General features: G+C 34.2%; 2 protein-coding genes across 6 annotated transcripts in view; one reads left to right on the plus strand and one right to left on the minus strand.

Moving 5' to 3' along the window:
• LOC148950367 (peptidylprolyl isomerase domain and WD repeat-containing protein 1) overlaps positions 1–19,832 on the plus strand; it is an 81,383-nt gene that overhangs the window by 1,194 nt on the left and 60,357 nt on the right. For 2 of the 5 annotated variants that reach the window (XM_089092358.1, XM_089092354.1), the window contains exons 1-3: positions 2,208–2,261; positions 13,783–14,041; positions 16,859–17,055. In XM_089092358.1, coding sequence (XP_088948484.1) covers positions 13,818–14,041; positions 16,859–17,055 — 421 coding nt within the window. In that variant the 5' untranslated portion in view covers positions 2,208–2,261; positions 13,783–13,817. The other 3 variants (XM_089092356.1, XM_089092355.1, XM_089092357.1) reach the window with 3 other exon arrangements.
• On the minus strand, positions 5,014–5,941 carry LOC148950368 (uncharacterized). Its single transcript, XM_089091850.1, has 2 exons — positions 5,756–5,941; positions 5,014–5,460 (listed from the first exon to the last, which is right to left on the minus strand). The coding sequence occupies exons 1-2, from the start codon at positions 5,939–5,941 to the stop codon at positions 5,014–5,016; spliced, it is 633 nt and encodes a 210-aa protein (XP_088947976.1).

The following is a 19,832-nucleotide window of genomic DNA, read 5'->3' on the forward strand; positions in this document are numbered from 1 at the left end:
TGGGAACTTTGAAAGGGGCTCATTTGATTGAAAATAGAAAGGGCTGATGCCCTTTTTAATTGTCAAGTGATTGGAGGGCAACTAATCCTCCTTCCACACCCACCCTCCCATTTGCCCATTATGTTTAAAAACTAAATGTTGCCTTAAGATTAAATAAAAATGCACTTTGATAATGCTAATTCCCAATAAGGCATCTCAGCAGTATCCCAAGAATGACTGAGTGTATTATGTTCAAACTTTTGGGGCTACTTCTGCTCTTAAAATTTAACCAAATCAAAATAGCGTAAGTGTATCCAAGCTATCAAAGAAAGTAAACAGATCATTTGCAAATGGTATCAAGTTTTCCATTTCAGGTCCACTAGAGGAGGTATGAAACTAAATTAAACAGTACTATTTTGTGTCCAGATTTTTGAAAGGGTGTATTTGTTAAAAATTGCTGAAAATTTTTCTCCAGTATACAAATAGTAGGCCAAACTATAAAGTTTTAAAAAACGAAAAGATTTAAAATGTTATTTTTTTTCCCTGAAAAGACTATGTCACTATAAAACGAGCAGAAATTAATTAAAAAAACTTTCCACAAAATAAGTTTTTCAAAGAAAAGTAAAGAACTCCATTAAACAAAAAATGAGAAAAAATAACATCAAATAATCTACCAAGCGTGAAACTACCACAAATTAGCATCGATAAATAAATGGAACCCAAAACGAACAGAAATTACAATCAATAACCAAGTCAAACTTAAAACAAGCAGAAATTAGCATAAGTTGGGCGCAAAACCCCTATGCCTTCCCAAGTCCAGAACAAAATTTGCCCTTTACTGAAAAAATACAAATGAATGTGCATTGTTAGTTTAATATAGAAATACTGCTATTTAGTAATCAAAATGTTAATATTATTTGGTTTATTTAAGTTATAAAAGTAAAAGCATTAAATTTTTTTCAGTAAAGTGCAAATTTTGTTCTGGCCTTGGGAAGGCATAGGGGTTTTGCAACCAACTTATGTTAATTTCTGCTCGTTTTAAGTTTGACTCGGTTATTTATTGTAATTTCTGTTCGTTTTAGGTTTGATTTATTTATCAATGCTGATTTGTGGTATTTTCACGCTTGGTAGATTATTTGATTTTATTTTTCTCATTTTTTGTTTAATGGAGTTCTTTACTTTTCTTTGAAAAACTTATGAAAAATGGTCAGTCATGATATCACGAGAGTCGCAGCACGGAGATTTTTAAAATTGGGTCTTCAGCCTTTTCAGGAAAAATTGGAGTTGTTGAGGAAGCTTTCAACTTTAGTTAGCTTGAACTTTTCGTGTTATTTCCTTCTCCAGTATTTCTGAACATCCAACTGTAAGGCGTGAGTTTCAAATTGTCCTTTCTGTGCGCAAGGCACGTTTCACCCAGATTTTGAAATTTTCACCTCCCAGCCCATCTCTGACGTCACACTTACCAGTCCCACAGTGACGTTTTTGACTGTAACTGTGACGTCGCAATTACCAGTATAGTATTTGTGGGGAGCAGAGTTGCACTGTACACAAGTTCTGCACTTGCAACACTGAACTAAACAAGCAGACATTTTCAGCACTATCTTAAACAAATAATTATTCTGTCAAACTTATTTCTACAAGGATGAATATTACCACCACATAGGCTTGCGGTGAATATTATTCTTAGTGATATAAGCTAACTGCAAAACCTTCATGGCACTTAGATCCCTTCACTTTGTGAAAGATATTTTTAAAAGAAAGCAGCACCATCTATGCTGAATCAATTTTAAAAATAGACCTATTAGAAATGCCAAAACGTCGAATATCCTCCTTTTTTTTTTACCAAATTACCAATTGTCCTCCTTCTCTCTGAACAGACGTCCTCCCTTATAATATTTTCAGGGAGTAACCCTGCTTTTTTAAAGTTTCTGTATCTGTAATGGCCAGGAAACTGTAATATACTATTAAACCAAAAATACTGCATGTCAGGTGGAATTGAAGTAAGTAAGAGTCTGACGGTAATTAAGGTCCTATCTTAAAGTCGGGCTTTATCAGTTTAGTTTTAAAATTTGCATCTGAACTTCAAACCTGAACGAAAATAGAAAAAAAAATCAGAGAAAACTCACGATCTTAATCACTTCTGTTTCCGTAGATGTCTCTTTAAGGCAAAAATTTAAATTTTACTAAACGTTACTCACCTAGTAGTGAAGAAGCGAATTTTTAATTTGTTGGCAGTTTTCCTATATTTTATAGCTTGGACTTGAATTTAGGGTTTTTAATCGGTCATTCTAGGTTTTTAAAATTCTAGACAGGCTACTTTTGGTGAAAGGGGTTTGGTTAAGAAAATGAAACTTTCAGTAATGAATCCAGGGTTAAACACATAGGCCTAGGGTAAAAACCCAGTATCCAATTAAGCAAAATTGTGTAAAACTCAAATCCTTGCATCCTGTTACCAAATTTGGGAAGGCATTTTGAAGTACCTACCTTCACTCCTTCTCCTAAAGGGACCTGAAATGAAAGAGATGAAAGAGGACCTATTGAAATTTTGACAAAACAACATTTTACCTTAATTTTCAGTTACCAGTTTCTTTTTCTCTGGCCTTAGTTCTGGAAATGTAATTCCTGTTATTTGAGTTGAATTTCAAGCCATATCAATGTTTTTTTTCAAAATTTAGGAAATGTATTTGCATGTCTTTAAAACCTTATAAACTAGGATTGAGCAAAGTTGTGAAGCTGAAAACAATTTTGTTGTACTTCATTTAAGCAGAAGATCTATTTTGCAAGGTTTCACTTTTATAACACATATTTTTAAATGCCATCAAAGGCCAGGACTTTTTAGTGGGAGGAGTGGAGGTAGATACTTCAAAATACCTTCCTGGGACATACTTTAGCCTGTAGACCCATCCATGAAAATTTTGTTTTCCTAACATAACCCCTTTCCAAAATAGCCAAAAGTAGCTGAAGTAACAATAAATAAAAGTTCAAATAGGGATAAAATCCTTTTAATAGACAGTGTTTTTTATAACAGTGATAGAAATTCACAAAAATACCAGATATTTCGGTCACATATACAGTGACCGTCATCAGTGGTAAAACTAAAATAAAACAATTTAAAACAAAAGTTTATATACTAAATCAAATAACACTACATATTATTTGAATCTCTAATTCTTTTCAAAGCAAAGGCGGAAGCTATTCTCTTTGACCTTCTTGGATTTGGTTCATTAGCGTTCAATGATATAACATCTGGACAAAGGTCAACTACATTGGGTGAATTGAACTTTACTCTGTCAGATTTTAATAAATTATCATAGATAGAGTTCAGCCCATATTCACCTGTATCCCAATTCAAAGCAATATTCTTGAATAAGATTTTCTTTATTTCAAGAGTTTCACGAAAATTTTGCTCTAAACCCCGATCCCTAGAAATCAAAGAGACATTATCGAACAAAATAAAGTAGTCAGGAAAACTAAGAATATGTTCCGAAAGAGCTGAAGTGAAATCTTCAGACTTAGAATCTTGCTTTAAAGCCAAAGAGATAGAATCTTTGTGTTGTAATAATCTCATTTCCAAACTATGGTTAGTACGTCCCACATATGAGCTTCCACAAATAAATGGGATGTGATAAACCCCACTTTGTTGCCCCAATGAAGGTAGATCCTTCCCAGAATGTAGAAAACTACCCAAAGTATTATTACTCTTTAAAGCTACCCTTAGACCATTACTTTGTAAAATTCTCTTAAGTTTTTCACTTAGCCCGGGTACCTATAGTAAGGATCTAAAAACCTCCTTCTCCCGAGTTGCCTCAAAGACTTCCTTAGAAATCTCTACAAACCTTTTTCTTCTCTTTGAAACAGTCTGGTTAATTAGCCATTCTGGATACACGTTGCTAATTAGTATTTTTCCTAGAAAAGACAACTCCTCCTCAAAAAATTTTGGAGAGCAAATACTAAAGATCTAGTCAGTTAAAGAAATGATCAAACCAATTTTTACTTGGCTAGAATGACCGGAACTATAAGACAAAAATCTATTGTTATTTGTCGGTTTTCTGTAAATTTTGAAATCCAGACTATTTTCATTTTTTAAAAGAAGAACATCAAGGAAAGGAAGTTTTCCATTCTCTTCCAATTCAACGGTAAACTTTAAATCCCCTCCCAAACAATTAAGATGTTCCAAAAATCCTTTTAAGTCCTCCTCCCCATAATCCCATACTGAAATAATGTCATCCATATACCGGCCCCAGAAAATATGTTTTAAAAAATATGAATCTAACGCAATTGTTTCAATATTCTCCACAAAAATATTAGCTAATAAAGGGGATAAAGGGGCCCCCATAGGTAAACCATTTATTTGTTCGAAATACTCCCCTCTAAGTTTAGAAAAATAAGAGAACTTATTGCACAACCTTACTAAATACATAATTACAGAAACTTCCAAATCTGTTTTGCCACTAATCAAATCCAAATTTCTTAAGAGCTTTCCTTCTAGAAGAGTTTCGGCTGCTTCTACATCAATATTTGTGTACATTGATACAATGTCAAAGCTTGAAATCGAAGAACTCGAAGAAATTTCTACTTTTTTCCGTTTTTTAACCTAATTCAATGAATTGTTAATGTACAAAATCTGTGTAGAAAAAAGTGGTTTACAGATTGACACTAACCATTTCCTCAAAACATGTGTTGGTGACTTTGTACTTGAAACAAATGGTCGTAAGGTTAGGTTAGGCTTATGAATTTTGGTAAGTCCATATAATTTAGGGCACAAGGAACTGCATGGCAGGCATTTGTAATAGAGTTGAGGTGTAATTTTTCCTTCATCCTTTAAGCACTTCAATTCTTTCTTAAACTTATTTGTAAAAGAGTCTGTTGGATTATACGATAGCTTCTTGTATGTTTTTTCATCCTTTAGTAAACTTCTTAATTTTGATTCGTAGTCCTACGTAGCTACGTAGCTACGATCTATGTAGCTGAAGTAGAATTTTGCCTTATTAGTTTATTGACTTACATAGAAGGACTTCTTTTTCTCCAATTTCTTCAAGTCTTTTCTTCAAGTAGGTAATCTCCAATACAGTAAGGTTGTCTAGGATTCTTGTGTCCAAGATGAAGGACTTTGCATTTTGACATGTTGAACTGCAAACCCCACTCAGATGACCATCTAGATAGTTGACCTAAGTCTTCCTGCATTGTTGAGTGATTTGGGCTAATTTGGGTCTGTCCTAAGAGCTCGTAATTGTCAGCATATAGTATCAGTGGGCTGTTCAGGTTTATTGTACAATTGTTAATATATATGCTGAACAATGTGGGCCCCAAGATTGTGCCCTGTGGGACTCCACTGATGAGTGGAATTTCATCTGAATAGACAGTTTTACCAGTAGCGTCATAAACTACTGCTCTCTTAGTTCTTCCAGAAAGAAAGGCTTCAATTAAGGCACCTATATCCTTATGCACCCTGTATGCTTCCAGTTTCAGGAGAAGTTGATGCTGTAATTTATCAAAGGCTTTTGATTGTATCAAGCAATATAAAATCCACCAGAAGGCAATCATCCAAGAATCTGGTCACAAATTCATATATTTCAATGAGATTTGTGTTGATTGAGCAACCTTTATGGAAACCATGCTGACTTTTTGAAAGTGACTGATTTCTTTCTAGGCGAGAGACCAGTGCATCATTTATGATGCTCTCAAGGACCTCGCATACAACAGAAGTAAGACTTATAGAGTGGTAATTACTGGCTTGGTCTTTTCTCCCTTTTTAGAATATGGGCTTGATGTTTGCCTGCTTCCAGTCACTTGAGAGCAATTTGGAAGTGAGTGACATCCCAAAAATCACTGCTAGTGGCTCAGCAATTTGTTCAGCTGCTTCTTCTAGTAGTCTGGGTTGTAGGTTATCTGGCCCAGCAGCTTTATTTGCATCCAGTCTTTTAAGCCTTTTCAGAACATCCTCTATACATATATTTGTCATATACACTGGTTCTCCAATTGGTTTCTTTGGTAAAGTGGGTGGAGGGTTTGCTATGGGCTGAGTGGAGAAATTTGTACCAAAGCTAGAGTTGAGCAAATCTGCTTTTTCTTGTCATGATGACAAATTCTGCTCATGATGACAAATTACTCCTCATGGGCTGGCTTCAGTGAGAGGTGATAGGGTCTACACTTGCATTGTGTCATGCTGGAAATACTTTTTTTAAGCAAAATATCCGTTTTGCTTTTATAACATAAAGAATTTTAAAGATTGTCAAAGATCAGCACCCTAAAGAGGAAGAGGGAGTAGAGATAGGTACTTCAAAATACCTTCCTGGGATATAATTTAGTATGTAGATCCATCACTGAAAGTTTCATTTTCCTAACCTAACCCCTTTCCAAGATAGCCAAAAGTAGCTTGTCTAGAATTTTACTGTATGTAGGTCTTATTTAAATTTTTGCAAAGCAGGAGTAGTGGATAGGGTAGAGGAGTGAGAAGAATAATGACTACCCATGCATATGCCTGGGGGCACAGATGACTAGTTCTAGCATGCTAAATTGTCAACATGGACACCCATAAGGCTTCAATGTTCTATTATTGTTTTTTCCCCTCAGGCACTTCATATGGAAGGGTGGTCATACACACTTTGGAGGGTCTTGTTCAATTGGAAGTTATAGTGCCCTTTTTAAGAGTCCCCCCCCCCAAATACTATTTTTCCCCATATGGATCTAACCCAAATTTTGAAATAGCCATATTGTTCAAAATAGTCCACAGGCAATATAACTATTCTCCAGGGCTGATGACTCTCCCCATCCCCAAGGTGGGGGGGAGGTTGTCTAGTTGTACTAGTTCCCCATTGTTAACATATAAGGTTTTTATGGAAGGGATGGATGTTTAAACTGTGGAGGGGGCTCATTCAATCGGAAATCAAAAGTTTTAGGGCTCTTTATAAGAGTCAAAAGTTATTGGAGGGTAACAGACCCCAATGCTCTTTTTCCCCAAATGAATCTAATACAATTTTTTAGATAACCATTTGGTTCAAAATAGGTCCAAAGGCCAAAAGACTATGCCTCCAAATTTGACAATCCCCCCCCCCCCAACCCCTGGGATAAAGGCTGTAATTTATGTACTATTAACATACAAGGTTTTTATGGAAGAGGTGGTTGTATAAACTTTGGAGGAGGCTTACTTGATTGGAAATTAAAAGTTCTAGTTTTGTTTTTAAGAATAAATATGATTAGAGGGCAACTAACCCCCCCTTCATGATCTTTTTCCCCAAATGTATCCAATCAAATTTTTAAGGTAAACATTTTGTCCAGAATAGTCCAAAGGTCAAATTACTACACTTCCAGTGTTGACACCCCTCCAAGGACTGTAAGTTATGCAAGTTGCCCATTGCTAAGATATAAGGTCTTTTATCAATAAAATAGGGCATGTTTGTTCCTGGATCTCCAATAAAGCTTAGAGTATCACAGTGAAACTTGAAGGAAATGTTGAGAGGGGGGCCAAACACAATAAAAACGCACTTTGTCCTTGCTGGTTGTGAATAGGGAGTGTCAGCAATATATAAGGAAGAGCTAAGGGTATTAGGTTGAAACTTTATAGGTATGTTGAGGGGATGTTGAAGAGATATTGAAGGGTAAGCTACACCCCCCCCCCCTGCTTCTTGCCGTTTTTATGTGCCTCCTCTTCTCTAAAGTGGCCAAAATTGTGTAATTGTCATTTTGTTCAAACTATTCAAAAATTGTAGTAGCTTTGCCTCCAGGGATGCCATGCCCCCCCACAGCCCTAAGGGAAGGACTATAAATTATACAATTTATAAATTGTTTACTTGCAGGATTTATCATTAAAAATGGCGGGGGGGGGGGGAGTTTTGATTCTGGGTGTATCCAAAAAGATCAAGGGTATTAAGGTAAAACAATTGAAAAATGTTGAGGGGTGTCCTAAACTAAATCAAAAGGCACTGTACATCCAGATTATCAAAAAGCAGATCTGAAATATCCTAAAAATGGATAAGTGTATTAAGTTGAAACTTTCAGGACATATGGAGGGGATTTTCTAAAGAGGAGGGAGGGCTGTCGCCCCCTCACATGCCCTCTTTAGCTCTCTTCTCTCCAAAAAATTCAATCGAAAATTAAAATGGCCATTTTGTTCAAAATAATCTAATGGTCTAATGTTTAGCAATATCTAAGGAATGACTAACAGCATAAAATTGAAACTTACAGGGTATGTTGAGGGGGGGGGGCACTGACAAGTGATTGGAGGGCTAAAAGCCCCGCTTGCCCTTTTTAGATGCCCCCTCTCCATATCTCTGATCAAAATTTTGGAGTGATTTTGTTCAGAATAGGCAAAAGGTCTAGTAACTCTGCCTTTGGGGATGCAATGCTATATTTTTTTTTTACTATTTTAATAAGCCCATATAGCCAGTTTAAGGAAGAAAGTGTGGAGAGCATAAGTACTATGCCCATCAACATGCCAGGATTTTTACCTCTTAATGCTTTTGAAAAATTAAATAAAACATTGACTTTATACCAATTTGAAAGAAATAGATCTAAAAAAATGAAAACGTTTACAAATCAGACCAATGAAACTATATTGACTATTATAAATGGACTGGTATTAAACAAAGAAATTCTCGAGAATTTGGACATATTATAATTTTCTAAGGTTTTGATGAAAATGATATTAAAAAATATTCTTTGTTTTGCCAAAGAGCAAATGATGATTTGGCTTGGGTTCGAGAAGATAAGTCGTGCTTATTTGAAGCAATTTATGTATAAGTTCCACTGTTCATAGGTGAATTTTTTATTATGTAATCTATTTTCTGTTGTTTTTTAATTGACATATTTTTTATGCACATTAACAGCAGTAATTTTGACTGACAAGTCAAAATTGTAAGTGACAAGTTAATTGTAACTTAATAGTAAAACTTTGGTAATCTAGTAGTAGTTGCAGTGGGAATAGTCATGGTAGGAATAGCTGTATGGCGATTTTGGTTTGCAATATTAGCATTATATTTTTAATCAACAACCACACAAGTCTTTAAATGCGAAATTTGATTTGAATCAAACACTACATATTTAGGCTACTGACTATTTTTTGACACTAGACTTCTGTATTGCAAAACGGGTCTTAGATTTTCAAGAACATAAAATGTATTATAAATCTTTCAATATGTATAAACTTTATCAAGAATTAAATGCTATTCAAAATCCATGCTTATTTTATTTTGATTTTGGACTTGTTTATTCCAAGATAAGTCTCAGATTTATACTTGATTAGCTCACAAATGCTTGATTACCAGCCTTGGTAGAAATCAAACATAATTTGTGAAATATGTACTCGGTGTCTTTTTGCTTGTGAGAGTTGCACTGCAATCTTAATTACTTCCAATGAAAGCATTTACTCATTTGTACCATTCCCTAAATAAACCCTTAACAATTGCAAATTTGAATAGGTGAAACATATCTTTACCACAAAAGTCTGGATTGAGTGGGGTGATTTAGAGAAGCAATGGATGTAAGGGGCATGTTTTAGACTGTCTAATCAAACAAATTGTAATTCCTTGTGCAACTCTGATTCTTCATAAGGTCAAATATTTTAACCAAGACTATTCCTTCGACAATTATTTTATGACGGTTACTCCTACTGTCAATACTGCTGCTACATTTTTATGATATAACCATATACGACTGTCTTGAATAGAACTTATGAACCAAAATTACTATTATTGAGAAATAGAAAACCGTGTCAATTAAAAAATAAGCACAAATTAAGCTTAATAAAAAAAGACGTGTTTTCCCATTAACAAATGAAATTGAATTTCAAGCTTAGAACAAGTAGAAACCAGCCTATAGGAAGTCAAAGCTTAAAAAGAGAAATAACCACAAATAAAGAAATGAAACTTAAACAGAAATTCAACAGACAATGAAAGCAAACTGAAACCACACAGAAATTACTACAGATAAGTGTGATATTGTATGTTTTTGGTTTTTAGGCTAGAGTGTCAATATGCTTTACTCAAAACATAACATATTTATTCTGTTTTTCTTGCAGTATAAAACAATGAAATATTCATCAATGCAGAGAATTTCTGTTTAAATCCACATATTTGTAACAATTAGTTTATTATTACTGTAACTAGCATCTGAGCCTGTTGGGGAACAGGCACAAAAAAAGAAAAAAAAAACATTTTTTTTTTTGTGAGGACTGGAAACCTACTGACTAAACTAAACATAGCGTTACATGATTGTTTTCAGATTGGTGATTGGCTGGAAGTTACTGAAATTATCAATTACATTTCTCTAGTGCATATGCTTATATCCCACTATGTAAGTTAAAAAAAGCATAAAGCCAAAAAGAAAAAGAAAAAAAGTATGATATTTACCATAAAATTTAGTTGACACCTGGACATACTAAAATATGCAATAAATTTTTTATTATAATTTTTTTTTATAAATTCACCTTTTGCATAATTTCTTTTTGTATCCTTTCAAATATGTAAAATATCACTTGGCTAGGTTCAACTTTTAATTAGGCAATTAACTGAGTTTTCAGGTAATCACAATTTGAGTCTTTTGGGGATTTAAGTGGTGGAAATACCAAACTTCAGATGTGGTAAAAACTTATCAACATAAAGCCTTTATGACAGTCAATTTAGTTTAACAGTTTAAAATATACCTTTATTTTTCTTACTCTTTTCTTTGTTTTCAGTTAATTAAAAGAAAGTTTTCCAAAAAAGCAGTTTCTCAAAGAAAAGTCAAAAGTCATATTAAAGCATAAGACAAGTCAAGTTAAAGTCATATAATAATTTAAACTGAAACAAACAGAAGTTAAAATGAATAATCCCATTAAACATAATGCCAACAGGAACTACTATAGATAAGTAAATTAATCTCAGAATGGACAGAAATTAAAATAAATGATAAGCAATGTTTACTTTGAACAGTTTAGTTTTCAATTGTTAAAACATGAAAAAATTCACTTTAATAATTCCAGACAACGGGAAACAACGAACAAAATTGGTCTCATTTATTAATATATAACAACATTGGTCCCTGAAAATCTCAGAAGTTTCATTTTTCAGCCTATTAGTTATTCAAAAGATAATGTCTAAAATACATTTTATTTTCAAGAATCTATATGTGATACTGATTATATAGTCAAGGCCTAAGTTTTAAGTAAATTGGTATTTTTTTAACCACGTCCTTTTTATAGGGTAGCCTACTTTGGCTAAGGCTCTTCTTGGCCTAAGGGCTTAATTTTCTTGCTGTATTTTTCAAATTAATGAGGGACAACAAGTTTTGTGGCCCATTTCTGGGTTCCCTACCCTCTCTCGTAACAAATATATGATCCTTTTGAATCAGAGAACAGTCCCTGCTCCACCTGGAAACCCTTTTTGAGTCAGTGGACACCTAAGATCAAATATGTCTGTGTTTTTTTAAGATGACGGCTGTCAGTAAGAAATTGGCAATTTGTGTAATTTCTCGTTTTTGCCACATGGGCTGTGGGGGCTATGTCGTCACCATTGGTAAATCTCTTGGCTATTATGAACAAGATGACCGCCTCATAGTTTTCATCAAATGTCTTGGGGTTGCAGGGGACCCAGATAGCAAAAAAGGGTACTGGAGAGGGTGGTTGCTTCCCAATTGCTTTTTAGTCCTTAAAGGGTACTAGAACTTTTAATTTCCAATCCAATGAACCTCTTCCAAAGTTTTTACAGCCATCCTTTGATCAGGAAGTGGCTGGAAATTAAAATAAAAGATAAATAAAAAATACATGGAAGGATCAGAGTTCTTAACTTTGACAGTGCTAGTAGTGCTGTCTCTGATTCATTCCTTTTATGTACAAAGGAAAATGAATTAACCAAACAAAAGTTTCTTTTTAAGTATCTGTTAAGCAGTTTTGGTAAAGAGAATATGATGCTCTTGTCATTTTGGGGTATGAGCAGTGCTAAAATCACACTTATTTGTAAGTTCTGGATGTCTTCGTTGTCTGATAATAGTAATTCTTGCCAGTTTTAGGATTGATTGTACTATATTAGCTAATTTATCCTTGTTTTGAGTGGTAAATTTCCTATTACTTATCATGAAAAATTGTATTTACATCATTTATTTAATCTATTATACTTGTCAACATATTGCTAGCATTGTACTATAAGCTCTACTATTGTTGATATATTTCTGTGTGCTCTTAGTGATATAAGTATTCTAGAATATGGACTATATAATTGGTGTAGCACAGGTATGAAACATGTTTGTGTGGAGGAGGAAGGGTCAAAAGTGGAAGAATAGTATTTAAACCATAGCACTCTCTGAAAAACGTCATTCATGGTGGTGGTCCTCCCCTGGGTGCAGGGATGACAATTAACTGTATAATATTAATAGCTTAATATGTTATATTAAGCTGACAGATGATTGAACTCTCTTGGTAAATATGATTTGAAGTTGAATTTTTTAAAGGTGATACCTTTAGGTATCACCTAAATATATTAAAAAAAAAAGATACCGAGATATTAAAAGAAACTTGGTCTGGGGATTTTGGGGTAAAATCTGTCATGAAAATAACAAAAAAAGACAAATTGACATTGCTGAAGCACACAAAGTTTCAGCTCAAATAATTACTGTTTTAGGAGAAAACGGGGTGTGCTCTGACATTTGTTGACTATTTACCAGACGTGTTCAGTTTCCGGAGGACAGATATATTTTTTGTTTTTGACCACACCAAGAAGCCTCAACTCTCAAGCCCTAGATTTTCAGAACTTGATCATAGCCTTAGTTTTGTTTTGATATATATAGGTAAACTTGAAAAGGGTTTATTATAGGAATTAATAAACTTTCTCTTAATGCTAGTTGTAAGTAAACATTTTTTAGCCATTGCTAGAGCAAGATGTGCCTAAATACTGTATTCTGAACTAGAGGCTTCTTGAAAAACGTTGAAACATATGATCACAAGGTCAAAACTCAAGAGGAGAGATAAGATATTTTGACTAGGGAGCTGGGGTTTTGTCTATCTTTGCCTTGCAGAATCTGCAAGATAACACCCCCAAGAACCTTCAGAAGTAATGACTTCAGTTTTTGCACTCTAAGAAAGTCATCAACAGGGGATCACTAGTATTTGCTTCTCGAAGCTCCTATATATAATTGCATGGAGTGTTCTTGTCTGGTCCTTAGAGATGGTGGGGGACAAAGTGATATATATTTTTTTGGAGGGTGGGAAGGTCATAGCACAAAGAAAGGCATTTTTAGGCAATGATTTAAAGAAAAAGTCCCTCCCATTCCTGCTTGTAGACATGCTCATATACTATACAAAAATAATTCTGCCACTGTTGAGGTATCATCATCCCCTAGCAAAATAATTGTGTCGAATAATATGCAGGTGGGAATGGAGACTCAATCAAGGAAAAAGATTCTTCTTTGTGCGTGAAGCTTCAAAAGTAATTTTCTCGGCCACTACTTTTTAAAAAATTTTCAGGGTATGGGTACTTTGGACCAATGTCAGTGAAGGTAGTCACCCCTTGATTGCAAGTATTCTTGGAATTTCCTTAGAGATTCAGTTGATACCTTTTTCTACAGATTCCCCTGTCTTCACAAACATCCTACATATGGTTTATATTGATATGTACAGTTCACATAAAAACTACTTATTTGGAAATGTGATGATAGGAAGAAACTTTCCTTTTTTTCCCCTTTAACTACCAATTTTTGGGTTTTACTTGTCAAAACACAAGTGTCACTATCATTATGTTTCTGTAATATATGTTTAATGTGTAAACAATCACTTAATGGTTGTGGAGCAACAACTACTCAATATTAATATACAGCTGATCTATAATCTACTTTCAGGTGAAATCAATACTTTTTGTATAGCACAAGAAATAATGGACAATCAAAAGAACTCAAAATTAAATGACAGCGAGAATGGACAAAATTATGAGACTGAAGAGGAATTGATTGGACCTCTACCTACTGCGGCTGAGCCTCCTGCTAAAAAGAAAAAAGTTTTGAAATTTGAGAGTATCTATCTAGACAACCTTCCATCATCAGAAATGTATGAAAAGAGCTATATGCACAGAGATGTTGTGACACACTTAGTTCTGACAAGGTTACTGCTTAGTTTTTCCTATATTTTCTGTGATAAATATTAGATTTTATTGTATATTTTATGATAGTCTGCTAAATGGCAACTGGAAGTGAAAAAACTGAAGGACTAGAAATATAGAATATTAAAATAGACACAATGATAGAGTTGGAATGTATCATTTGACTTAAACTATACGCTTGTGAAAAAGATATAAAAATACAGAGATCTATGCGGCAAAAAATTTTTTCTTAGTCTTTATTCTGGCTAAAGGGATTGCATCTATTATTTTAAGAACAGAAGACTCACACTTATAGATTGGAGAAAAATTATAATGTCAGTTCCTAGAGAATAACATAACTTACTTGTAGTGCCTTAAAGGCATTGGAAACTTATAATTGACTCTGTTCTGTAGAAATAGATGATGGAAAAACTAGTTGTTTGTTTTCATGATAATCGCAATGCAAAGGAAGATAAAGTCAAGGTCTACTATCCTGATACATAAACTTGCCCAACTTTTCAGGGGAGGCTTTCAAAGCATTACTATGTAAAAGTCGAGCTTTGGGGCAAAGACTGGGAAGTCGAGGTGGGTGGTACCCCCCCTCGAATTTAGAAGAAGCCTCAATGTGATATTAAAAACGGCCAAATAAGAAAATAAAAGTTTTTAAATCACCGCTAAAACTTAAAATGAACTGAGATTGCCCTGTAGGTGGTGGCTTTCCGCCATCCTAAACACTTTGCTTTATGAATTAAAGTTTAACTTAAAATTTATTGAGAGTATGTTAAGTATTTGTCATATGTTGAAAGCTCAACATAAAACCCCTAAGGCCCACTCATATCAAACTTTTTGTGGCAAAGAACTAAAACTGAAAAGTAACTCGTGTCAATAGTAGCCTAGTTCTAACCAAACGTAAAAGAAAAAAAAATTATAAACAACATATGCTGAAAAGAATCTACTTTTTATGGTAATTCAGTGCATGTAAATTCATTATCTTTAAAGACACCCATCTAATGTTATTGCCACGTGTAAATTTGCATAATTTCAGAATAAAAGGGACACTAGTCCCCCCTCTAAAATAATCTCATCTTTGTGATAATAGCACCGTCGGATTGTGGATGCTTAAAGACCATAAAACAGAATTTTCATGACACCTAACCACACAGTTTTATGTTTTTCATGCCCATGGATGCGTGTTTATCTAGCCTAAAACATTTAGTCACAACCTTCAACACTCTCAGGTGCGATAAAAGTCCTTCAGTTAATAGTAGTGAAACTGGAGTCAAGAAAATTTATTTGCAGTTTGATTCAATTTGGTTTGCTCTTGATGTAAAGAAGATTCGATATCTAATTTTGGTGTGGAACAGCACTGACGCTTTTATCGTTATTTTTTGTTATATTGCCTTCTGTATTCCATGATTCAGTAACGGTAAAAGATGGTTGTGGGTAATTTTTTCTTGTATGGAGATCCTAGAAACGAGCAAAAAAATTTCTGAATTTTGAAAAATTTCGAAGAATTGGAAGTTGACAAAAAGAAAAGAAACCAAGAATTTTTTCTAGCCTTCTAAGTAGTATGAATAAGACGAAAAACTATTAAATTTTTCTTAAAATAACTTTGAAGGTACTCCAGGGCATCAATTGTTTGGGATGCTATCTTGCCCAGACTTCTGTTCCAAAAACAAAATATCAAAAGTACGAAACAATCATTGTTCAGCTTCTAAACATGCAGGTTTCATTAATAGAAGCAAATGATAATGTTTCTTCAAGTTTTCACTTCGAACAGCGAGTTGATTCTTAATTTTTGATATCATTCTGCTTTCTTTTGTCTTTTCACATGCTTCTTTGCCTTCACTTTCAGAAATATTTTCTGTCAGTTGAGGATAGAAGATACATTTTTTCAGCAATTTTCTGGTGTCGTAGTCATATCATTAACGAAAGTTGGAAAGCATACAGCTGATTTTCTTGTTTGTCATCTTTGAGATTTGGTCATTACCTGCCATGCAAGTTAAGCCGTGAATAGAGTTTTAGTTCTTGAGCATATTTCATTTGAAAGGACTTCGAATGGGCTCAGTGAGTTGTGTTTGTAGTAGCACCCATGTATCTTGTGATGAGCTGAACGTTTTTGATGCTGTATTCCGTCAAACCCCAAATTGAACCATTCCCTCTAGTCGGTTAGTCGATGGTGAAATGAAAAACTCTTTAAGATTCAACTCAAATTCTTGTAACTTCTCAAATACTAATTCAACAGTTTTTACACTCAGGATCTGATTTGTATGCAGAGAGGGTTGGGGTCCCCGAAGTCGTATTTATTTTGTTTATTTGTTCTTTTAATTCCCAAATGAATTGTATATACTTACAATTTCGACTAACTCGCAAGCCTTCAAAAAAAAAAGACAAAAAAACTACTAATCGATCTCCTGGTGTTAATTTAACGGGTCTTAGTAGATGAGTACAAATTACCTAAAAAAAACTCTTCTGCTTTTGAAATTCTTTTTCGTGTCATGCTAAATCTTAAAAGGAGGAATAAAAGCATTATTCCAGATACTGGGTAAGGGAGAATGAAAATGAAGCTCGTTTAACGAAAAATTCCCGAAATCGCCACATTTATTACAGTATCTTTTGTCATTTATTTTTTTTACGACATGGGGAAAAATTATTTGACATCCTGCTCTGAACCTTAAAAGAGGAGAGGGTGGGGACATAATGTTCCTTTCAGTTCACGAGTTCCTCTTTGTGAATGTCTAATGAATGTTTAGGAGATAATTATTTGTTCATATTGCTGTAAAACGACGCTATAATCTTTAAATCTAGCAGAAATTAAGCATAGTCTGTATTTCTTTTAGGACAGATTTCTTAATAACTGGTAGTTGTGATGGGCATGTGAAATTTTGGAAAAAAATGGAAGAAGGTATTGAGTTTGTAAAACACTTTCGCGCACATTTGGGCAGTGTCCAAGATTTAGTTGCTGATGCTGGTGGAAAATCCCTTGCCTCTGTGTCATCTGACAAATCTCTAAAAGTTTTTGATGTCGTCAATTTTGGTGAGTTTTTTGGTCAATTTTGGATTCCCCATTGTTCTATTTCCCTCTTTTTTTCTTTTTTTTCTTTTCTTTTCTTTTTTTTTAATTGGGAAAAAACGTGAAAAAGAGATACACGAGTCATTGTAATTTAAAAAATATGGATTGTCGTCATTACAAAATACAATTTTAAGACTGCATATCATAGGCAATGCAATAGCGCACGCCTTTTTCCCAAACGCACCTTCCTCCTTCCATGCCCCTTTTTCTACAAAGACGTAAGATCAAATTTTGAGTTAGTCATCTTGTTCAGCGTAGTTGAAAGCTCCATTTACTATGCCTCTGGGAATGACACCCCCCCCCATAGTATTTGGAGCAAGTTCTGTAAGTTATCACTTTTCGCCCATTGTTTACTTATGGCATTTGTTATCGAGAAAGGGAGGCATGTTTAACCTTTTGTGGTGAAAAAAGCTAAGGGCATTCACGTAAAACTTTCAGGGAATGTTGAGTGGAGTGTTGAACTAAATCAAAAAACACTAAATGTATGCGGGCTGTCAAAAGGGCTTATCTCAGGTATGACTTAGGTGATTAAGTTGGAACTTTCAGGGAATTATGAGGGGGGGGGTCAATTGAACAAAAGGTAGAATATGCAAGCTACTTTTACTACTACTACTACTACAACCACCTCCACCACTACTACTATTAATACTATTACGACTACTACTAAGGCCTTTTGATTCAGTGCCTTTTATTTAGTTATAAAGTAATAAAAACTTTCCCTGAAAGTTTTTACTTTATGTCCTATTCCCGTCCTAAGATATCCTGCCTGGATAAATTTACACAACCTGGTCTACTTTGACGACCTGGATGCACTTAAACTGTTTTGATAGAGAATTATAACGAGTCAAAACGAAAGTGAAGAACAGAGGAATATGTAGTTAGAAGATATGCTACAACAATAATTACAACGAGTCCAAAGCAAAAATCAAGGGCAAAGAAATATGTGGTTAGAATACTTGCGACAACAAGAATTAAAACGAGTCAAAAACGAAAATGAAGAACGAAGAAATATGCGGTTAGAAGATAAGTGGCAGCGAAAATCGCAACGAGTCCAAAACGAAAATGAATAACAAAGAAATATGCGGTTAGAATATATGCGACAGCGAGAATCCCAAGGAGTCAAACCGAAAGTAAAGAACGAAGAACTGTGCGGTTATATGACATGCGACAACGAGGGCCAGAACGAATCAAAACGAAAGCGAAGGACAAAGAAATGTACGGTTTGAAGATATTCGACAGCGAGAATCACAATGAGTCAAAAACAAAAGTGAAGAACAATGAAATATGCGATTGGAATATATGCGACAACTACAATCATAACGAATAAAAGCGAAATTGACAGCTCATGGCTTCAGACTAAAGAATAATGTGATTTTTATGCTAATGCGCAATTAGAGAATCAAATAAGTACAAGCTTACTGCATGCCGAGTATCAGGGCCCGGTTGCGGCGCCGCCGAGCTCCCAGTACTATTATTTTATACGGTAAGCGACTTATGCGCCCCCTGTCTATTATGATTAAAATTATATTATTTCTGTGGGTAACGATAGATGGTGTTGCCTGTTTTTTTTTTTATCAAAGATGAACTTGACTTTCCTTTTCTATCAGTTCCCTTTATTATTTGGGCAATCAGTTAAGATTATGATTTGAAAGTTGACCATTCGTTGGAAACAATAGCTGTATTCTGGAACAGGCAATGCAGGATGCATTTTATTTTCATCGATGCTATATGGATTTTGATTGGTTTGTTTTTGTATTCCTTAATTCTTGGTGCCCGGTACTATTAAGTATCTGATTTGTTGCTAGTCTTTAATATCGCTACATCATGAGGTAATACATAAATCAAAGGGATTTTTTTGGGTTTGGTGCCAGGGATTACTCTTTTTCTTTATGCCAGCAGCAATTTTGTTTACCGCTTGAAAATATCATGAACATACCTATTGAGTGGCGTTCATTTTTTTTTTATAATACTGGTTGGGAGACAAGATGAAATATTAGTTAATTTTAAGTTTTGTTGCTCGAAATAACTAAAAGGCTATCATGTCATTAGATACCAGAAGGAGATAAGTACCTATGGTTCCCCTTTTTCCCATTCTTCTTATGCTAAGACATTTTCTATGAAATTGAAGGGCTAAAATTATGTGACTAAAAAAATACATGTTTTCCTATTATTCTTGTAAAATGTGTAACCTATTTATTTCTATAATCATTCTCACCATTAAAGTGAAGAGGTTAGAAAATCAGACGATCAGATGTTTTCCTGAGGATGGAACTGGGAGGGAGGTATTAGAGTTTGAAAGCATAAGCAACGTGTATGTTTGGTCAGTATTTATCAGTTTTCAGGGACTAGTCTTAGGGTGCACCTCCCCCACCCTCTATTTGCAGGTATTTTGCATTGTTATTTTGTCAATAAGTATATTTTAATTTTTTGGATCTTTTAAAATAATTAATCTTTTATGAATTCTTTTTTTCACTTCAAAGGATAAAAAAATAAGACTATTAAACAAGACTATTATTAATAATTCCTTTGTTTCACTTTGTCCCTTATTTGATTTACGTCTGAATGTTTGACAAGGATCAGTTTTGTACTTTTGCTTTGTGTTTTTAAGTTTATTTTTGTTCTCCTTGTTAATCACCACGATCAACATGATAAAACGTTTATGATAGCTACCTCCTACTTAGTGGATAAAGTTTTCTATTCTATCCTACTGGATTCTTACATTCTATTGTAACAAAGTTTTA

Source organism: Artemia sp. Qi Xiang Cuo, chromosome 7, assembly GCF_049724085.1.
Source record: "Artemia sp. Qi Xiang Cuo chromosome 7, ASM4972408v1, whole genome shotgun sequence".
Taxonomy (NCBI): Eukaryota; Metazoa; Arthropoda; class Branchiopoda; order Anostraca; family Artemiidae; genus Artemia; species Artemia sp. Qi Xiang Cuo.